The sequence below is a fragment of the Oncorhynchus keta genome, chromosome 16 (genome assembly GCF_023373465.1).
Source record: "Oncorhynchus keta strain PuntledgeMale-10-30-2019 chromosome 16, Oket_V2, whole genome shotgun sequence".
Classification (NCBI taxonomy): Eukaryota; Metazoa; Chordata; class Actinopteri; order Salmoniformes; family Salmonidae; genus Oncorhynchus; species Oncorhynchus keta.
Window position 1 is genome coordinate 6,612,421 of NC_068436.1, and position 22,524 is coordinate 6,634,944.

A 22,524-nucleotide genomic window follows, 5' to 3' on the forward strand; every position below is an offset into this window, starting at 1 on the left:
CCAACGTTTTAACAGAATTGTCTGATATTCTATTATCCGGTGTTGCCTTAAGAGCGCGAATGGTGCCCTCTGATCGACGGGCAGATCCATATCTGACCCCAGGCCATTGATTTGGGTTAACCTCCAATGATTTTCATTTAACCTCTGAGATGGGAAGCACGTCGACCGCTCAACTGTTGAAAACCCGAAGGTGCGTCTGAGAAAGTGAATTGACATCCGTCCGTCTATTTTAAGGGTGGCTGCTTTAGATCGGCCCCGTGGTCAATAATCGCTTTCACCACAGTGCATTGTCGTTGGGTGTTTTTGCCTCCCATCCGAACAGGCTTGGATTGTACATATCCGATATGCGTCACCGTTGTTTCTGGATGTTTCCTGGAAACAGCTCTATTGGGAGAGCAGATTTCAACTTGCCCTTTGAACCAAATGCTCCTACTTAGCCGACATATTACCAGTAGATATTTCCCCCCTTCTGGATTACGGGGTATTTCTGAAACTCAGAGCTTTGCGGGGCTACTGAGTCTACCTGTTTATGTTCCAATGCTTCTCCACTTGCTTTGTAGGTCTTCTCAAATGGGTTTACACGAAGGACGGCGATGGGCGAAGGATGAAACCAAATCAAAGTGGTACATTTATCAGTGGTACACCAGGGCTCCTCCCGTCAGGTTCAACAAAGAGGCGGCTTTGTACAAAGAGAAACTTCAACTGAATCACTGCTTCCGTATATGTGTTTGTCATTTCTGGGGAGGGGAGGAGAGAGAACAGAGAGAGAGTTGAGTGCATCTCAACTGTTGCTGGAAACATCATCACATAATGTTCGTAAGCAAAAAGGGACACATTAGGTTTTAATTTTCCATGTGACTTCCATTAAGACGGATGAAAATTGGCTTCACACCAGGTCGACATTATCAACTCAATATGGCATTCTCCCCGCATATTACAGGAGAGCACGCTCTGTAATTATAAGCTTAAGAACGGCAACGGGAGCAAGGCCCTGTTTTGGCATATCTACAAAGCTCTAGAAAGGGGCGGTGGGAAAAAAATTAAAGGAAAAAAATAATGTGTGTTGTATGTGTGGGTTTTGGCAAACGTTGCGTACACAGGCCTAGCTAGCTAGCTTATTAGCTTTGAAGCTAACATTTCTTCCCCTCAGCTTTCTGCCTGAAAGTCTGACAGCTTCAAATGCAGATAGATGATGAGGGCTTCTTCTCATGCCGCTTTTGGCTCCCCCTTTTCCCTATATTGGTGAGCATTGCAGACACATGTAGCTTAGCTGGCTAGCTATCATTGACGCTAGTATTTTCTTCTTGTAGCTTATTGCCTGACAGTCGGGGGGCTTCAAACGCAGATGAAGGCTTCATCTCCTGGCTGCCTTTGTGTCGCCTTGCCCTTTTCTCTGTGCAGTCCCCGTATCGGCTGGCTCAATCCCCGGATGAAAGGCTTACTTTATTTCTGCAGAGTAAACAAGTCCGGCTGTTTAGTTCCCTGTAACTCTGAGGGTTTCATTGAAGTGCAAGGCCATCTCTCTCGCAAGACACCATGGCAATCCCGTTCGGAGAAAGCTGGCAATGGGAATTCATGGGTTTTAGGGGTTTCGCTTGGTCTGGAATAAAGAAAAAAATAAAATAATTGTTCCTCCCCGCCGTTTGGAAGTTTGAACGTTTTCTTTTCCCCAGTCTTTCCAAGACGCCAAGGAGAATTGTGTCACTTTGTGAGACTGACTCGATGTATGTGTGCAGTCGGTGTGTGTGTAGCATTGTATGTGCCTCCTCACATAACAGAGGTCTGTATGCAGAGCTGGTGTGAACGAGGCTCACCCTCTTTCCTCCACCTGATCTAGTGCTAACCCACCCACTCGCTGTGTTGAAGCGGATCAGGTTTATAGTCATACACATACCACAGGAGTCCCTCCCTCCCTCCTCTCATTCGTCTCTCTCTCTCTCTCTCTCTCTGTGGGTTCGGCGTCCCTTTCAAACACAGCCCCGGTCAGAGAACACGTCTCTGCTTTTCCCACCCTCGCCCGGCTTGACCCCGATGCGAGCCCTTGTAGGAGTAGAGTTGCTGAGTTTACCCACCTCCTGCTCTGTCCAAGCCTCCACTCTCACGTACAGTCTCCGCTTTTTAAATCGCTACAAAAGCTTTGGCCTCTCGTTAAAAAAGAGACACATGGGAGGTATTCTAGAGGCGGTCGTCAGGGAGACGTGAGCTGCCTTCCTGCGTAGAGGGAGAGTAGGAAAATGGATACTGTTAATGATACCTGGCAAAAGAGGGATTTAAAAGATGCAGGCAGCCTCCTGCGACGGATTGGACTGGGCTTTGAACAAGGCCGGAATTGGAGTGTGTGCTCAAACAGCCGTGACTTCTCGTCGGAAAGACACTCCGGTTACAGGGAGGGAATGAGAGTGAGAGGTCGGCCAAAGATCACGTGAATATGACAGAAAGTCTAACTAGCTGGACATCCTATGTAGTCCAAAGGTGATTACACCAATGTCTCATCACAAAAGCACCAATAGTCACTGGTTCAGTATTTCAGTGTTTTAACAACGATCCCTTTAGGACTCTCTTTTATGACGACAGGTTCAAGGTTCCCTTTGAACAAACACTGTCCTTGCCCAAGATGAGAGACTATTGTATAGTCTGTTTTATGAAAGTTAGCCTTGGAGCGCAAACACACAACCTCCCCTTTCACAATGAGGCACTCAATGTTCTTCACTTGACAACAGCACAGCATAGCCCATTCACTTAGTTCTGCATGTCCTGTGTGGGACAGAGTTGTGCTTTCCAAATTGTGTCTGTGTGTCCCCTCCCTCTGCATTTGGTAGCAGCAGTTGACCCATGTATTGACATTAATGGGAAAGATAAACCCAGGTGATTTAAAAAAATGCTTCCTTGCGAGCCTGGATCATTGTAGTGAATTGAAAAGGAATATCTCGGTAATTCGTTGGCAAGCATGGTTTCCTCTGACAGCTTTGAAATGCATTTCTAAATGCCAGCAGTTGTATGAAAAGCCATTAGAACAGAAAAAGAATAGCCGGTGGGGTCCGGGCTTCAAATCATCCACTCCGTGATATACTCGTATCAGCTTTCAGCGACGACATCTGACAATGTGCACGGCGGTTGTCAAAGCGCCCAGGCCGATAGCGAGGGGAAGCCAGATAGGAAATGGATACTACCTCCAACAACTTCCTGACGTTTCCTGCTATTCGGGGTGGGCCGAACAATTGGCACGAGACACAAAAGGTTCTCAAAGGAGCTGGAAAGGAAAGGGATGGAGTATACTTTTTTTCCCCCCAGGGAAACTAATCCACAGCTTCTAGCTACCTGAACCTTTTGTAGGCTGTTAATGTGTGTGTGTGTCTGCCTAGTTTGTGTCTGCCTGTCTGTCTGTCTGAGAGTGTGAGGGATGCCTACAGCACTACAAGGCTTCGAGGTTCATTAAGTATAAGCTCTTAGCACACCTGTTCCTCCCGGCTCGCCCACTCCTAAGCTGCTCCCAAGCACCTCCCTCACCTCTCTGGGAACAGCTGAATCTACATCCTCCGACGCTGCAGCCGGGAGGTACTGCAGACTGAAGCCTGCACACCGCCCAGACTGTCTGTCCTCAGCGCATGACTGAGCACGGGAACGTACACGCATCAGCGGGGGCCGATGTAAAAAAAAAACTTTCAAAAGATGGACGTCATCTGCCGGGGTTGGTGTTTTCTCAATCTCACACAAGGTGTTTCCGGTCTCTTGCTGTCTATTTTGCTCTACCTTTCTCTCCCTCTCTTTTTCCCCTTCCTCCCTCTATATTGAAGGCAGACACATTACATTCAGGCATAATAGAAACAGTATAGCCAGTATGTAGACCCCAGCTGGTAATCAGCTCCACAGTATCCAATTACTCATCCCTGTCACCAAACCATACATCAATCACACGCTCAAACAGGCATCTGGACCCCCCCCCTATAGGCACGCTGTAGCAAAACGTTTTGCAACGGGAGATGAACGTTTGCCTCCTCATTGGAGAAGTGCCTCGCTGTTTTAGCCAAGTTTTCTTCTGTTTGGTGTCCTGTGAATTACAGACCCCAGTCACATTGACCATGGGAATCAGAATCAGTAACACCCGAGTGGCTCTGATACGCTTTCAATGTACCACGACCACAGATGACATTGACCTTATAAAAATCTGTCCCCGAAATTGAGTTCCTCCAGTGTCGATGTTTATCTCTGTTTATGGTCGTAAGCAACTGCGCTTTCTTAAGCTTATCGGCAGTCCTGCACATCCTGTCGGGGGGGAATTCCCAAGCTTCCAAAATTCCTCGGCTTCCATCATATGTATATTAGATTTGGAGAGTGAAGTATTTTCCCAGACCCCCCTGTGTCCGTCCTAATCGAGGACCCGCCTACAGATAGACAGTGAGCTCATAGTAGGGTTCCTTTTTTTGCATCCCAAATGGAACCCTATGCCCTACTTTTGACCAGGGCCCACTGTCAAATGTAGTGCACCATGAGGGAATAGAGTGCCATTTGGGACGCATTGTTTGTTTATATCCCCTCGTATGAATCTCCATTAGATGAGCCCTATTAGCTACCTGGTTGGAGGGTAATGAGGTAGGGAGGATAGAGTCCTCTGAAGCATCCCTTGTGTGTGTTTGTGTGTGTGTGTCTGTGTAGTGCCTAGGGGAGCAAGGCAGGCATTCTAGTTTTGAAGTGGTTTAGCTGTCCCTCTCTCTCTCCTTCACTAAATGCTAGCCATTTTCACAAAGACCCCCTCTTAGCAGCAGGTGTGGGAGGGTCACGGAAGGCTATTGTCTGAATCCACTCACACTGTGTCTGTGTTTGCCAGCGCGTGTGTGTGCGTGTGTGCGTGCCTGTCAGTACGTCCCTGTCCGAGTGTGTGGTGGTTTCTATCTTGTTGTGGGAATCTGTGTCCCTGTCTGAATCCTTGAATCCCTCTTTGTGCGTGTGAAGTGAGCTCTTATGGGAAATGCAGGGGCCTTTTGTAAGCTGAGTGAAGTGCGGCATTCCTCCCCTAGCTAAATGATACGTCTGTGGAGGCCCATCAATGGTACCCAGTCAACGGCTCTGTGGCATCTCACCTTTAAAGAAACACCCAAACAACCCCTTCTCTACTGGAAATGTTTATCCTGCCCCATCTTAGACCCCCTCACACAAGTCGGCCATGCTTTGGGCTACTTTTGGGATACTTTGCCCTGCGAAACACACTTTGGGATAATGAGGGTTTCTTGGGCTGTGTTGGCTGTGCGTGGAACAAATTGCTGTTTTGAACCTCCATTTTGGGTTCTGGTTGGGTCTCCCTGTAGACTAGCTTGGAGCTAGTTGGTAGAGTCAACAATTAAACATGGTGATATTGAAATTGTTGTCTTTGGCGCTTGAAGCACGGAGAGGTTAAATGTTTTCTCCTTATGAGGAAAACGAGTCGCCCTGGGTTGTTATTTTTATTTTTTTACCCCGACCCAAAAACAGAAAAACAACAATCCCAACTTAGATCAAATAATGAAATCTCGGGGCTTATTCAATTTGCTAGTTCGTCAACAATTACGGTAAATATCTCAAGGCGCTCATATAGCTCTTTCGTAACTGGGGAGAGTTTAACCTCCTCCACTGCAGACACCCACAAAATTCTCACACGTCTACATTTGACAGCTAAATATGTGTCACCCTGCTAGACTGCTAATCACTGCAGTAATACCTGGGTTGTGTCCCAGCCCGGCATTGTTCCGGACAGCTCCCCCGGCCTCCATTTTGGAGACATGGTTGTGCTGAAGGACATGCTGCGGAATGCCTCTCTTCTACAACTGTTGTTTTTCTCTAAACAGCCTGGCTGTAATTAATGTCAGCCCCGGCTCAGCCCACTCCTGAGGAGTGTGTGTGGGTTTTTTTTTTTTTGTACACTTTCGTCACCTTGTAGAGTCCATGCCCTGATGATTTTGAGGCTGTTCTGAGGACAAATGGGGGGGGGGTGGGTACTGTGTACAGTACCTATAGACATCTGTGTATTTCCAATCCATAAGCCAAATTGATTGTCAAAGGCTGGACGCCTGGAGCTGTGGCTCAGGTAAAGATAGGGAGGTACGCTAAGACTACTACTTCATAGTTGTTGACGTGTGTATCCCCACATCAAAGGACCGCTTTTGAGAGCTAGGAGACAGCTAAGATGCTATTTTTTAACCAACCATCCGGATCAATTTAGAGCAACCTTTAAGTTCTACGTCGGTTAAATTTAGCTTCTTGCTAGGATGGAGGTGCAGAGGAGTCAACCCCCGCCCCTTTAATTAAAGCTGTGGAGGATTTTCAGCATGGCACACTTGGCAGCTTGACAAGGGGAACGTGTGTGTGTGTGAGCGCAACCCCCTCTCATTGTCAGTCTTTTGGAAGTGTGGGTAATATTAGTGTGTGTGTATGAATGCGTGTGATTGTGAGCTCTTTCATTCTTTGGGAAATGGGGGTAATACGATCACTTTGTTTACGTCCATTGAGATGCCTTGCAAATTGGCCGGTTTTTAGGACAGCCCCACCGATATTCCTTACCTTCTTTTACAAAGAGCCTTGTTCGTCGTGATCTTCTAAAAGCGATGTCACAGTCAGCTGCTAGTCTCAACCCATGACACTACCCATTGCCAAACTATCCAGCATTGTTACAAGCTTAACAACAGTACAGTGTAGCACATTGACTTAGTTCTGGAGTTTGTTCTGATGGTTGCATGTTGTCAAGAGTCCTTCCTTAATCGCTCACAATTTCCTCGGACAAGCTTTTCCAACTTGTAATGCCTTCATTACCTTTGTTCAATGCTTTAAATGTTCGTATTTTTTTTTTTTTTTTTACAAAAATAGCTTCGCACACAAGGGAAACACTGTCTTTCTCTAATGCTGATAACTCTTTGTTTTATTTATTTTCAATTCCAAACTTTTTAGGGTATAGTATGAACGAAGCCCTGGGGAGCTCCGGCTCAGTTGAGTCCATTTTCTGTGCAAGAGCTATTTCGAGAGGTGCTGTAAGTTATGGGCTTGCTATTCTGGTTCGCACCATATGTGCCATTGATGGGCTCGGGTTTCGGAAATTCTTTTTTTTTTTTGCTATGATAATCTGTCGCCGCGTGGTCCACCAGCCGGCTCTGGTGCGGTCTGCTCTGGCACGTCTACTCTGTACTCATGTTTACTGCGAGGTTACAATTACGCCGGGAGTGAGAATACACTGCTTATTATCTGGGGAGAAGAGACTGCTGCTCGTGTAATGTAGCCAGACCTCCCCCCAACCCTTCTCTTCTCCCAGCCCTTTGGTTGAATCAGATCAGGATTTAAAATCAGATCAGATCTAAAAAAAAACAAAAAACAAACATGGGATCTCATTCAAAATCCCATGCACTCTTAACAGATGACTCGATACACTGGAGCTCGGGCTTGGAGCTGCAATTGACAGTGTCTGACCTCTGACTGCATGCTTCTGTATTTGTTCAGCTTGTGGGGAAAAAGCCCCAGAGTTTAGAGGCCACGGCTGTTTCAGAGCCCGTTTAGTGGACCGCCGCGATACTTCACGTCTGGAGGATGGTACTGTGGACTGTCTGGGGCATGGAGGTGACTGACCTTTCTACGGGATCAGTATCTCAGCCCCCATCCTCCTCTCTCACAGGGTCATTTAGAAGATGGCTTGGATGACATAACCGAACACGGCAAATCAGCAATTCACCCCGGCCCTTTCCCGCTTTAGTGTTAGTTTGGCTATTTTCAGTCTTTAGGAAGCACATCATGCATCTTGTAATGAAGTTCGTCTGCCATTTCAAATATGCCCTTTTTCCTCAATATGGTTATGTGGTTTCATTTCAAGGACATGGATATCACGTTGTCCTGTAGTAAGACAAGATCGCATTGATGCAACATTGATACATTGATCATGGCCATAGTACTAACAAACCTCTTTTCCCTCGACAGGTCTAGTCACAACTACCTCGAGGAAGCTGGACCGAGAACAGCAGGACGAGCACATTCTTGAGGTGAGCACCTTGTTTTGTCTGGTCTACCACTATCAGAAAGGGGGGTCTACTTTCTTTTCGGTCTGTCTGTGAGCCCTGGTGTTTGTTTGGAGAAGCATCAGCAGCATTGCTAATCATAAGAAAGGCCCTCAAGGATGACCTCTTCAGCCGAAACGGACAAATGTCCAAAAGCAACCATTTTAGTTGCCTCTAAACTTTAGCCTTGGCTGGCTTCAACCGACGTACTTTGGCCGAGTGCCAAGCGTTGCCAACCAAAGCAAGCGGAGGCACAGAGACGCAGCACATAGTTCCACACTAACCGGCAGAAGGGGGTTTGGGTTTTGGATCATGAGTCCGCCGGTTGAGATTTCCAGGGGGGGAAATCAGGGTGACTGTGCCTTTGTTCTTCGCCAGTGTACCATCTCGGGATCGAGGGAGGCAAGCCGGGGCAGGAAGCGAGCCTTCAAAGCTGGGTTGATGTTTCAAATAGTGGATACACTCTTTCTGTCTCTCCCCCCCTACCCCTCTTCATTCCGTTCCCTCTGCCCAACCTAACCAAACGTTTAACACCAGCACATTTCATGCCAAGATTGAGTAACCAGATTGGGCGCTGCTTAATTACCGTTATAGGAGTTAATGCAATTCGAGGTTCATTGGATGCAGATTTAATGCCAATGTGTGCCCGCATGCCAGCCACTCCCTGGGTTTTCATACTCAATTTACACAGTGGGACACACTCGTTTTATTCTGGGACTGGAGAGTAAAGATAGTGAGGCAGAGGGGAGGGATCTGTTCTCCGGAGGAAGACATTTTGCTGCCTCTCTCCCCCCCTCCCCCTTTCTCTCATCCATCCCTATGATAAATGAAATGGCCTACTCCTAGATTTGAGTGCCGAGTTGCAGAGGCCTCAAGCGAGTGGAAAACAACTAAATTGAAGCCTTTGAAACGAAAGCCCTTTAAATTTGTTCAAGTGACCCGGTCAGGATCCCTCTGTATGAACGACCGGGCAGATTCCCAGGACAGAGTCAAAAGCCACCCATAAGGGGTCATCTCAGGGTCATTGGTTGTTGTGTGACAGTAGATCTAGAGATGAAGAGAGCCGACGGCCAGTGCGTTTTTCCTAACAGGCTCCTGTTTTTACGAATACGTAGCCAGAGCCCATTTGTTATTACACTGTTAAGCTGTCCCGTTTGACGAAATACTCCGGCAGGCATTAAATAACCACATTAAAATGTTAAGTTCATAGCGCTTTTCCAGTTCTTTCATCTTGGGGGCAAATTAAAATGCACAGCGACATTCGTCCACTCGTTTTCTCTTCACGGGGCAAAACTTTATTTATATATTTTAATCATGCCATACTCCGTGTGTGATTATATATACACAGTTGAAGTCAGATGTTTGCATAGACTTAGGTTGGAGTCTGCTACACACGCCTCTTGGAGGGGGGAACGCAACACCCCGCTACACGCAACTCCCCGTGGAGTGAAAAGGTATGTGACTGCACGTGCGAGTAACGATGACAGAGGCAGAAGATATTCATGTTTACTGGGAATTTATTTCCTTCATATGGTATTTTTGGGAAAAGGGGCTAGATGGAACCAAAGCAAAGAAAGTAAAAGTTAATGAGCCCCCTCTCCTACCTACCCACAACTTACCTAACTAGCACCACCTGGCGCACTAACCAAAATACAGGGGATGGTCCGCCCAGGTTTTACCTAGTGTGCATAGACATAGTATATACTATGGGCAGGCCTCTTGCCTAAGCGCTCCCAAGGTGCCTGCCCCTTCCCCCCCTGGGAACAAATGAAACAGAATAATACAAACTTAGAGTGAACAATTTCACTAATCAAAAACACAGTCCTATGGCATACACAAACGTCAGGACCAGCTACAAAATACTTTACAAAAATTCATACATACCAAGAAGCTCTCTCCTAACAAATTAACTCTGGCTTTTAAATCTGCAGAATGAGTCGGTAATTGAAAACAGCTGTTCTCCTGACGAGAGGGCGGGGTCAGAGCTCCAATCTGCACTGGAGCCGACCAATCGGCTGCTTTGGACTTCAGGAAGTCATTTCCTGAAGTACACACAAACACATACAAACCCACAACACAGAAACTGGAACGTAACAGAGTCATTAAAACTAGTTTTTCAACCACTCCACAAATTTCTCATTAACAAACTATAGCTTTGGCAAGTCTGTCAGGACATCTACTTTGTGCATGGCACAGGTAAATTTTCCAACAATTCTTGACAGACAGATTATTTCACTTATAATTCACTGTATCGCAATTCCAGTGGGTCAGAAGTTGTCTTTAAATAGCTTGGAAAATTCCATGAAATAATGTCATGGCTTTAGAAGCTTCTGATAGGCCAATTGACATCATTTGCATCAATTAGAGGTGTACCTGTGGATGTATTTCAAGGCCTACCTTCAAACTCAGTGCCTCTTTGCTTGACGTCATGGGAAAATCAAAAGAAATCAGCCAAGACCTCAAAAAAAAAATTGTAGACCCCCACAAGTCTAGTTCATCCTTGGGAGCAATTTTCAAACGCCTGAAGGTACCACGTTCATCTGTACAAACAATTGTACGCAAGTATAAACACCATGCGACCACGCAGCTGTCACACCCCTCAGGAAGGAGACGCGTTCTGTCTCCTAGAGATGAACGTACTTTGGTGTATCCAGAACAACAGCAAAGGACCTTGTGACGATGCTGGAGGAAACCGGTACAAAAGTATCTTTGTCCATAGTAAAGAGTCCTATATCGACAGAACCTGAAAGGCCGCTCAGCAAGGAAGAAGCCACTGCTCCACAACCGCCATAAAAAAGCCAGACTACAGTTTGCAACTGCACATGTGTACAAAGATCGTACTTTTTGGAGAAATGTCCTCTGGTCTGACGAAACAAAAATAGAACCGACCATTGTTATGTTTGGAGGAAAAGGGGGAGGCTTGCAAGCCGAAGAACACCATCCCAACCGTGAAGCATGGGGGTGGTAGTATCAAGTTGTGAGGGTGCTTTGCTGCAGGAGGGTCTGGAGCACTTCACAAAACAGATGGCATCTTGAGGAAGGGAAATTATGTGGATATATTGAAGCAACATCTCAAGACATCAGTCAGGAAGTTAAAGCTTAGTTGCAAATGGGTCTTCCAAATGGACAATGACCCCCAACATACTTCTAAAGTTGTGGCAAAATGGCTTAAGGACAAAAAAAGTCAAGGTATTGGAGTGGCCGTCACAAAACCCTGACCTCAGTCCCATAGAAAATGTGTAGGCAAAACTGAAAGCGTGTGCGAGCAAGGAGGCGTATAAACCTGACTCAGTTACACCAGCTCTGTCAGGAAGAATGAGCCAAAATTCACCCAACTTATTGTGGGAAGCTTGCGGAAGGCTACCTGAAACATTTGACCCAAATTAAACAATTTAAAGGTAATGCTATCAAATACTAATTGCGTACATGTAAACTGCTTACCCACTGGGAATGTGATGCAAGAAATAAAAGTTGAAATAAATCATTCTCTCTATTATTATTTTGACATTTCACATTCTTAAAATAAAGTGGTGATCCTAACTGACCTAAGACAGGGTTTTTGAAAAAGATTTTTTACAAAGGATTAAATGTCAGGAATTGTGAAAAACTAGGTTAAAATGTATTTGGCTAAGGTGTATGTAAACTTCTGACTTCAGCTGTGTGTATATGTATGTGTCTTTATGTATTTTTGTTGTAGTTATAATGAATGATTTATATAATAACATTACAGCTTTCATTTGATCTACTGCTCCACGGGAGCGAAAGATTTAGATTTTTTTAAAGGGAAAAAAAGCAATTTGACGCAAGTACCTTTTGACCTAAATACTTTAGATGTGGGTAAGTGGTAACAGAGCTACGGTGACGCCTTTTGTCTCAAATGGCACCCTATTCCCTATGTAGTGCACTTCTTTTGACTAAGACCCATAGGGTGCCTTTTGGGACGAAGACCTTTGCTCCTAGCCTGGCCTCCTAGCAGAGTCTGGCTGGTAACCATAGCGACTTCAGAACATTTGGATCAAGGGAAGCGGGGGTCGGGGGCTGGCTGACTGTGCAGGCCTTGTTTGCACCAGATGCCGTAAGGGGAGTTGGAGTGGATGGTGGGGGGGTGGATGGGGGAGGGGTTTATGATGAGGTGAGGGTTGGTAGGTGGTGGTGTGTGTGTGTGTACGTGCTTGCGTCTGTGCATGTGTGCACATGCCAGTGTGTATGTGTGTGAGTGCCACTGGCAGTGGGAGTGGGGGAGGTCTCTGAGTGAGCAAACGGCAGGCTTATCTTGGTGAGTGTGTGTCGGCTTCAGCGGCAGGGTGACGGGCGTGAGAACAGGGAGGGAGAGTGAGAGGAAACTACAAAGGAGATATGTTAGATATGCTCGCCCAGACCTGAAAGAGAGGCAAGTTGAATGTTCTGATCATAGGCCTATCTATACACCAACTTCACAAGTTCCTATAGTCTCAGCCACTTCCATGATTAATGCCTGTGTGTCTAGGCACTAACGTTTCACTAAAATCAGACTTGAGAGTTGCCCCCCATTTGACCAGGGGTTTGTCGCAGAGGTGCAACAGTGCGTGCCAAGCGTAAACATTTGCTTACGAAAAGCCTGAGAACCATTGCGACACTGTCTTGACGTTGTTGTGACTGTCTGTCTGACAGACACAGAGACTGGCCTCTGGTAAAGACGTTGTTTTGAAAGAGTAGGATGTGCCGATGAGCAACTGTCTTGCAGGGCTTGGGAAGCGCACGCATGTACACTCTCACTCTCACTCTCACTCACACACACACACACACACACACACACACACACACACAAACTCCCTCTCTCTCTCCCTCTGACAAGGTAAAAATCTGTTGTTCTGCCTCTGAAAAAGGCAGTTAACCCTCTGTGCCCTGTACGGTATCACAGAGTTCAGTTTGTCTTTGTAATTGATGCTCCCGTCTTGTCTCTCCAGTCGCTCGGCATAATTACCATTCAGGCTGCGTCCCAAATGGCCTCCCCATTCCCTATTTAATGCACTACTTTTGACCGGAGGCCTGTGGGCCCCTGGTCGAAGGAAGTGCACTATATCGGGAATAGGATACCATTTGGGACACATCACACATACAGCAGAGTTCACCTGTTAACGTTAGCCGGGTCCTCGTCTTCAGCTTTTTTCAATCCACTGCTTTGATTTCACAAAGGGAACCGGCAACGGTGGACAAAGTGTGTACACAATGGCACTCTATTCCCTGTATAGTGCACTACTTTTGAACAGGACACCTAGGGCTCTGGTTAAAAGTAGTGCACTACTTAGATGTAGGGCACCATTTAGGACTCATGTAAAATATAATCAGAAACGGGGCCAAATGAACTCATCTGCTCGTAATGGCAATGTTCATTACAGAATATGAGAATACGGGCCAACGCACCGGCAACACTGCTCCCGAGAGGTGCATGCCGCCTCGAACTCGAATGGTCCTCGTCGTCCTATTTCATTAATTTTGTTCGGGCAAATAGCTCGGACTGCCTTGGACTGACTAGGCGTGGGGAAACAAACACATTATGCCACTTAATCGTCGCTGCTAGTGCCAAATAGAGTGTGACCACCAACCCCCCCCCCAAAGTGATTTTGCTGTAGCGCCCAGCAGATGGTTTTAAATGACTGTTGTTCAGCTCTCTATTTTTACTTCTGACACTTTGAGATAGACAAAACCCCAGTTCAGTTTCCCAGTTAGTCAGAATGTTTAAGTGTTGTGTTTTGTTTGGGTCAGCTAAGCTTATTGCTGACTGAGTACTTTAAGCTGTCTCGGCTGTGCATTTCATTTGAAAGATTAGACATCATTCAGATATTAAGCCAGGCCAAATTAACAAAGTGTTTAAACAGCTGGGGGTTCCAACTACCAAGTGTTAAAACTACTGTTAAAACTAACTTATGTCCCTCCGGCAATTTGTAGGCTGGAGGGTTTCATTATTATTTTGGAACTATTTTTCAAACAATTGTTTCTCCCTTGGCTTTCCAAAGGGGTGAACACATCATGCCACTGGTGTGTTTTTGTTGTTGTCATTGCCTGGTCTCTGATCAGTTTGTGCCACATGACAATTACCATAGGAGTTGGCAAGACTTCACAAACTGATTTGGGACCAGGCTGGATGGAGTATGATACCTAATAGTTATATCACTGTGAGGAAGGAAACATCCAAATAGATGAAAAGCAGTTTGTCCTTCTTGTGCCTGGTTGGATGGTGATACATGTATCAAGTAAACCCATTTAACAGAATATGCAGTTTTTGGAGCACTAAGGAGACATTGCTCACCAAGGAGACGGGGTCTGCTACATCTCCCAAACGACGAGTCTCATTCCTCTGCGGCAGAAAAAGCAAAGCGAGTGTGGTCTTTTGGACCGTCTTGTTGCGCTTGTCTCAGAGAGAAAGGCAAAACTGTGACTTGCCTCTCGCATTCATTGAATCCATTCACCGGTAAAAAAAAAAACGAACGGCTGAAAGGGAAAGAAAGAAGGTAAGAGAAGAATTCATTTCAATAAGCGAGCGAGTGAATAAACAGCCTGTTCCCTTTGCATATTGGTTCCCGGAAGCACAGCGTGGGTCTTTGAATAAGATGACTCGCTAATCTCAGGGAGGAATTGCTTCAATTTTGGCGGGGGGGGGTGAGAGAAGGGGAGAAGAAAGCGAGTTTTACTTTTTTTTACCTCCGCTCTCTTATATTAATTCAAGGCCTTTGAATAAGGAACGTCCTCAATCAAAACGGTAGAGCTCCTGTCATTACATATTCAAGAGATGCTTACTGCTTACACATACTCCGTTATTGCCTGGTCCCCCCCCCCTTTCCTCTGCACTATATGCATTGTTTCGCTAAACTGGTTTCGAACATTGCTTAAATTGGAAATGTTTACGTGACAAATCTTCCCAACGTTACATGAGTATGTGGGACACAACGTCAGAATGTGAAATGTGGTGACATTCTACTATTGACTGTTGGCCTTAACACTTAATTCACAGAAATAAGTTGACAGCTTTGAGTTTCCCTCTTTTCCCTCTATTTCCATATTTTCCCCTATTTTTTTTTTCTCCAATCGTATTAAAGTCGCAGTCAACATAGTTCCCACACTCCCATTCTAATTCCATGTTTTCCCCCCAACTCTTCCCATAGATCACCGTCACCGACCACGGGGTTCCCGCCAAATCCACCACGGTCCGCGTCATCGTCAAAGTCCTGGACGAGAACGACAACCGGCCACAGTTCCTGGAGAAGATCTACAAGATCAAGCTTCCGGAACGGGAGAAACCAGAAAAGGACCGGGCGCTGAAGCGGGATCCTGTGTACCGGGTGATCGCCTCGGACCGCGACGAGGGGGCCAACTCTGAGATCTCGTATTCCATCGAGGAGGGAGATGAGCATGGGAAGTTCTTCATCGAGCCAAAGACGGGTCTGGTGTCGTCCAAGAAGTTCTCCTCTGCCGGGGAGTATGACATCCTCACCGTGAGTAGCCTAGCGCATTTGGATTCGTAGTTTGTATACTCTGGATTTTTCGTGAGGAAATTCCTCCACATTTTATACTGAACAACATATAAACGTTTTACTGAGTTAACAGTTCATATAAAGAAATTAGTCCATTGAAATGCATTCACTAGGCCCTAATCTATGGATTTCACATTATTGGGCAGGGGTGTAACCATGGGAGGGCATAGGCCCACTCACTTGGGAGCCAGGCCCACACACTTGGGAGCCAGGCCAACCCACTGGGGAGCCAGGCCCTGCCAATCAGAATGAGTTTTCCCCCACAAAGGGGCTTTATTACAGACAGTTTCATCAGATGGGTGGCTGGTCTCAGATGATCTCTCAGGTGACGAAGCCGGATGTGGAGGTCATGAGCTGACGTGGTTACACGTGGTCTGCGGTTGTGAGGCCCGTTGGACGTACTGCTAAATTCTCTAAAATGACGTTGGAGGCGGCTTATGGTAGAGAATTGAACATTAACTTCTCTGGCAAAAGCTCTGCAGTCAGCATGCAAATTGCTAGCTCCCTCAAAATGTAGACATCTGTGACATTGTGTTGTGTGACAAAACTGCACATTTAAGAGTGGCCTTTTATTGGACCCAGCGCAAGATGCATCTGTGTAATGATCATGCTGTTTAATCAGCTCCTTGATATGCCACACCTGTCAGGTGGATGGATTATCTTGGCAAAAGAAAAATGCTCACTAACAGGGATGTAAACAAATGTTTTTTTATTTTTTATTTCACCTTTATTTAACCAGGTAGGCTAGTTGAGAACAAGTTCTCATTTGCAACTGCGACCTGGCCAAGATAAAGCATAGCAGTGTGAACAGACAACACAGAGTTACACATGGAGTAAACAATTAACAAGTCAATAACACAGTAGAAAAAAAAGGGGAGTCTATATACAATGTGTGCAAAATGCATGAGGAGGTAGGCGAATAATTACAATATTGCAGATTAACACTGGAGTGATAAATGATCAGATGATCATGTACAGGAGATATTGGTGTGCAAAAGAGCAGAAAAGTAAATAAATAAAAACTGTGGGGATGATGTGTGCACAATATTTGAGAGAAATAAGCTTTTGGTGCATATGGAATTTTTTAAAGATCTTTTTATTTCAGCTCATGAAACTTTACATGTTGCGCTTTATATTTTTGTTCTGTATAGTTGGGGAGAAGTCTCTTAGGATTCTATTTAGCCTTTAAAAGGAATGTCAATGTACATTCTGAGTTAAAATGACATCTTTAAACCAGAGCCAGTGTTTTAGAGAATTACTTGACAAATCATTTACTTTTCCATTTCCAATGTACCTGCCAAATTGCATTTGTTGATAACCTTTTTGATGCTTAGGATAGTGACAGTATTTTTTTTTACGTCGTAGTACTTTTGGGCCAATGTTGCCTGTGATAGATTTATCTCACATGACACAATAAGCTCCACCGACATCTGTTTAACGGGGAACGCCATGGTAACAGGTGTTCTGCTCTGCTGTTGTTTATCCCCATGTGGGCTGGCTGACCGTTCTTTGACCCCCTTTCCCTATTTGTCTCTGTCTCTCACTATTTCTCTCTCTCTCCCCCTGCCCCCCCTCTGCCTCATGCTTTTAAGTGTTCTCCCCTGGGAGTCCAATGCATCTTGTTGTATGATTTTGTTACCCAAATCAATTCAAATCAATTCATTCCCTCTATCAGATCAAAGCGGTGGACAACGGACGCCCCCAGAAGTCGTCCACCTGCCGGCTGCACATCGAGTGGATCCCCAAGCCAGAGGTGGCGGCCGGCGCGCGCCCCCTGGCCTTCGAGGAGCCCCCCTTCTTCTTCTCGGTGATGGAGAATGACCCCGTGGCGCACATGGTGGGGGTCATCACCACGGAGACGTCGGACACGCCCGTCTGGTTCGAAATCACAGGTGAAGCCTTGACGAGTGGGCGCAGGGGTTTTGTTTTAGGTTGTGTGTGGGTGGGTCTGTGCATACGCGCAAGGGTGTGTGTTTGTTTAAGTTGAGTGCATTCTAGAAGGAGATTCATCTAGTTTTATAGTCAAGGGAAGACATCCTCGGCATAGATTCTTGTAGCATTCTTCTTAGCACTAACCCTAGCAAGCGAATGTGAGTGTGTAGCCTACAAACCCCAAAACCTACAAACCTATACACAGTTTTTTTTTCTCCTTTCTTGCTGTAATAATGGAATCTCTAATGGGGACCTCTTTGCACCGTGACTGTTAACATCTCTGCTGCATAAACTCTTCCTGACATTTCCTGGATGTACTTCTCCCCCTCCCCTTCTTCTAACCAACGTTTGACTGACACCTCTCTCTCTCTCTTTTTTCTATGTTCTCTGCTTCTCTGCTTCTCTTCTTTTCTCCTTTGGGAATGTCTCTCTCTCTCTTACTGGATTTGGTTTGTCCAGAAGGAGACATAGAGGAAGTCTTTTACATCGTTCAGATGGCTTGCGACCTCAACTGTACAGCGGAAGGTAGATCTGCCGTAATGGGATCTCTCTACTGTCATTGGCTGTATTAAGTGATCTCTCTAATACCATTGGTTGTATTAAGAGGTCGTTGACTGATGTCTGTCACGCAGACCTGGGTTCAAATACTATTTGGAATTGTTTAAACTACATTAGCTGTGCGTGTCTGAGCTTGCCTGGCTTAATAGTCCAATGGGGTAGTCCCAGCAGCGCAAACCCCGCCCATCTGACGCTCCGTGCAGGCGAGAGCAAACGCTCAAAAGTATTTGAATGATTACGAATAGTGTTTGAACCCAGTTGTGCTGTCACGTGCCCGTGGTTGAACTTGTGCATCGTTTCCGTCGTTCTTGTGATCGCGTGACAACCGGTTTACATAAACACATATACCGCACATGTACATGGGCATACGGCTCCATTATTGTATGTGTTTCATTTGTGGAATCTATTGCCACATGCAGCTAACGGTATATGCTTGATGTATACACATCGTACCACTTGCACGTATGGTTCCCTAATGAGCCTGGAAAGTTAACATAACCACCGGGAAACGTATTCACATTGTTGATGCATAGCGCTTCTGTATGTATCAACAATAGGGATTGTGTTGCTTATTATATTGATATAAGCAACCGTACGGATAATATACACATTATTATGCATGGATTACACACAGTTGATGAATAAGGGCCTCTAGAATTACGCCACGGCCAAACCTGAACCGTATGTCACTGTTAGCTTACCTAGCTCCAGTGCTGCGTCATCGTTTAAACATTTGATGATCAGCCCCACTCTTTTCCTGTCCATTTTAATTGTTCGCCCCGCCCTAACCCTTCCCCTCCATCGTTTCCACCAGGTGGGAACTACGACAGCCGCTTTGACGTGGGCAAGGCCAGTGGGACCCTGATCGTGGCGAGGCCCCTCGACGCCGAGCAGAAATCCAATTACAACCTGACAGTGGAGGCAACGGACGGCACCCGATTCGTCAGCACCCGGGTAATTGGAACGTTTGTTGATGGCGGTAGAGTTTGTCACGGATCCTATGAGGTGGGATGGAAAAGGGATAGATTGTGAAAACATTCATGGGAATGAGATGTTGGGTCTGCTTGAGACGGAGAGTTCCTGTGGCGTGTCCAGAGGTTTGGATGGTTTTGCCTGTTACAGATCATTGCAAGGCTTGTCACTATGGACAAAAAGAGGATTTATTTTTGTGTGTTTTCGGGAGGAAAGTATTATGGAAACATTACTGAAATGAAATGGTAGAGCTAAGTTTGCATGAGGGTTCCCATTGCATTCTGTCGTTTTGGATGCTTGTGTTTTCATGGCTTTATTCTCCCTTAAATAGTGCATAGTGGCTTCCCTTCTGTCTGTCTGTCTGTCTGTCTGTGTTTCCAGAATCTATTTTCTGGAAACACAGACAGACAGACAGACAGACAGACAGACAGACAGACGAGGGGGTAAAGCAAGGAGGTGGGTCTTGAGTGAGGTCAGAAATTCCGTGCGCCCATCCATCTCCTGTTTTTGATTAGACTCGCGGGTGGGTCAACACCTCACCGGGTGTACTCCAGGTGCTCGCTTTTCCAATCTTTGCCCCTAACGTCATACCATGTGCTTGGCGGACATTCCTTCTTCTCTCTGTCCACCTCTACCGTCCCGAATGGAATACTATTCACTGTATAGTGCACTTTATAGGGAACAAGGTTCCATTTGGGACACCGGCCAGGAGTGTTCAGAACGCTTTCTTGGCAGACCAGCTCCGGGATTCTTCCATTGTCTCATTCCTGAAGGGCTGAGGAGCGAGGGAGGAAGAAAGAGAGGTCGGGAGGAACGGTGCCTGTCTAGCCAGGCGCTTTTTAAAAAGTGTGCATTCCACAGACCCGTGTCTGCAGTTACACCCCTCCTTACCCCTCGCTGATCCTTCTCTCTCTCTTTCTCTTTCTCTCTCTTTCTCTCTCTCTTTCTCTCTCTTTCGGGAGACATGAAAGTGCATTGAGTTCTCCTGAAAAGGCTAAAGAAAAGTGCAGGTCCACACCACATTCTTTTATCCAGAGATTAACATTCTCTTGAGGTTAGATGCGGACAGAGCTGTAAGGGTTTTATAAAAATCCGCAATTAGTCACCTCCAACTCATGGCAGATTCATAATGATATTGCTATTATGTGATATATGTTAAAAGTGAAATTGTTAACATGTTGGCCTTTCTGTTTCCCGTCCAGACCAGGTTTCAAACAGTATTTGTTTACTTTCAAAGTGTTTCATTGTGCCTGCCTGGTGACAGGTTTGCTCTTTTGGGACTATCCTATTCGTTCCGTTGCACCAGGCAGGCTCAATAAAAGTATTTGAATGAAAACAAACACTATTTCAACCCAGGTCCCTATCCATATCCATAGTCACTGTCTCAGGCGTATGGAACTCCGGAAAAATTCAAAGTGTTCTGTGCCTCTTCTCAAAAGCATTCAGAGATCCGTTGTGTATGAAAAAAGCAACAACTCTACTTGTTGTCTCTGCCTGTGAATAGGGCCTTTTATCATGTGGCCCTGTGCTCCACCGAGCCCCTGCCAGCCTGCTGGGTAGGGGCGGCGAGGCGGGCGGCGGTGTTTTCCACAGCCCGCTGACGGAAGCGTCGGCTAAATGGAGGCTTCAGATTCGTCACAGAGCACCCTATTGTCGTGTGGAGAGGGAGAGAGACACACACACACAGGCAAATGCGCACACAGATACAACTACATACATGCTTGCGCGCGCACACAGATACAACTACATACATGCTTGCATATGTACACACACACACACACACACACACACACACAGTACCAGTCAAAAGTTTAGACACACCTACTCTTTCCAGGGTTTTTCTTTATTTTTACTATTTACTACATTGTAGTATAATAGTGAAGACATCACAACTATAAAATAACAAATATGGAATCATGTAGTAACCAAAAAAGTGTTAAACAAATGAAATATATTTTAGATTTTAGATTTTTCAAAGTAGACACCCTTTACCTTGATGACATCATTGCACACTTTTAGCATTTTCTCAACCAGCTTCACTTGGAATGCTTTTCCAACAGTCTTGAATTGGTTCCCACATATGCTGAGCACTTGTTGGCTGCTTTTCCTTCACTCTGCGGTTCAACTCATCCCAAACCATCTCAATCGGATGGAGGTCAAGTGATTGTGGAGGCCAGGTCATCTGATGCAGCACTCCATCACTCTCCTTCTTGGTAAAATAGCCCTTACACAGCCTGGAGGTGTGTTGGGTCATTGTCCTGTTAAAAAATAAATGATAGTCCCACTAAGCGCAAACCAGATGGGATGTCGTATCGCTGCAGAATGCTGTGGTAGCCATGCTGGTTAAGTTTGCCCTAAATCCTAAATAAATCACTAACAGTGTCACCAGCATAGCACCCCCACACCCTCACACCTCCTCCTACATGCTTCACGGTGGGAACCACACATGCGGAGATCATCCGTTCACCTACTCTGTGTCTCACAAAGACACAGCTTTTGGAACCAAAAATCTCATTCTGACTCATCAGACCAAAGGACAGATTTCCACTGCTCTAATGTCCATTGCTTGTGTTTCTTGGCCCAAGCAAGTCTCTTCTTATTATTGGTGTCCTTTAGATGTGGTTTCTTTGCAGCAATTCGACCATGAAGGCCTGATTCATGCAGTCTCCTCTGAACAGTTGATGTTGAAATGTGCCTGTTACTTGAATTCTGTGAAGCATTTATTTGGGCTGCAATTTCTGAGGATGGTAATTCTAATGAACGTATCCTCTGCAGCAGAGGTAACTCTGGGTCTTGCTTTCCTGTGGCGGTCCTCATGAGAGCCAGTTTCATCATAGCGCTTGATGGTTTTCGCAACTGAGTTTGAAGAAACTTTCTTAGTTCTTGACATTTTCTGCATTGACTAACCATGTCATAAAGTAATGATGAACTGTCATTTCTCTTTGCATATTTGAGCTGTTCTTGCCATAATATGGACTTGGTCTTTTACCAAATAGGGCTATCTTCTGTATACCACCTCGACCTTTTCACAACACATCTGATTGGCTCAAATGCATTAAGAAGGAAAGAAATTCCACAAATTAACTTTTGACAAGGCACACCTGTTAATTGAAATGCATTCCAGGTTACTACCTCAAGCTGGTTGAGAGAATGCCAAGAGTGTGCAAAGGGTGGCTTCTTTTTTTGATTTGTTTAACACTCCTTTGAGTTACTACATGATTCCATATGTTATTTTATATTTTTTGATGTCTTCGCTATTGTTCTACAATGGTGGAAAATAGTAAAAAATAAAGAAACCCTTGAATGAGTAGGTATGTAACTTTTGACTGGTACTGTACATGCTTACATATGCACACCCACACACACTCCTTATGCTCTTCGAGGAGAATTGACTTCAGCAGACACCTCCTCCATTTCCCTCTGTCCCAGTCCATACAGTCACTTATTAATCACATTTAGTCAAGTTTAGAAGACACGTCGGAGGAAATATCAGGTATCGCTGATTCCCTGATCAGTTCTTTCCTCGGCCAGAGAGGGAGTGAGTC

The 22,524-nt window shown here is 45.6% G+C and overlaps 1 protein-coding gene across 9 annotated transcripts in view; it reads left to right on the forward strand.

Annotated features, from left to right (window-relative positions):
• The window catches only part of LOC118395529 (protocadherin Fat 1-like), a 94,614-nt gene that overhangs the window by 24,797 nt on the left and 47,293 nt on the right, over positions 1-22,524 (forward strand). For 7 of the 9 annotated variants that reach the window (XR_008065569.1, XR_008065568.1, XM_052464583.1 and 4 more), the window contains exons 4-8: positions 7,930-7,991; positions 15,149-15,478; positions 17,193-17,409; positions 17,909-17,974; positions 18,822-18,961. Coding sequence is in view for 7 of the 9 variants with exons in the window: in XM_052464583.1 (XP_052320543.1) it covers positions 7,930-7,991; positions 15,149-15,478; positions 17,193-17,409; positions 17,909-17,974; positions 18,822-18,961 (815 nt within the window). In the remaining 2 variants the exon portion in view is untranslated. The remainder of the gene's footprint in view (positions 1-7,929; positions 7,992-15,148; positions 15,479-17,192; positions 17,410-17,908; positions 17,975-18,821; positions 18,962-22,524) is intronic. The other 2 variants (XM_052464586.1, XM_052464588.1) reach the window with 1 other exon arrangement.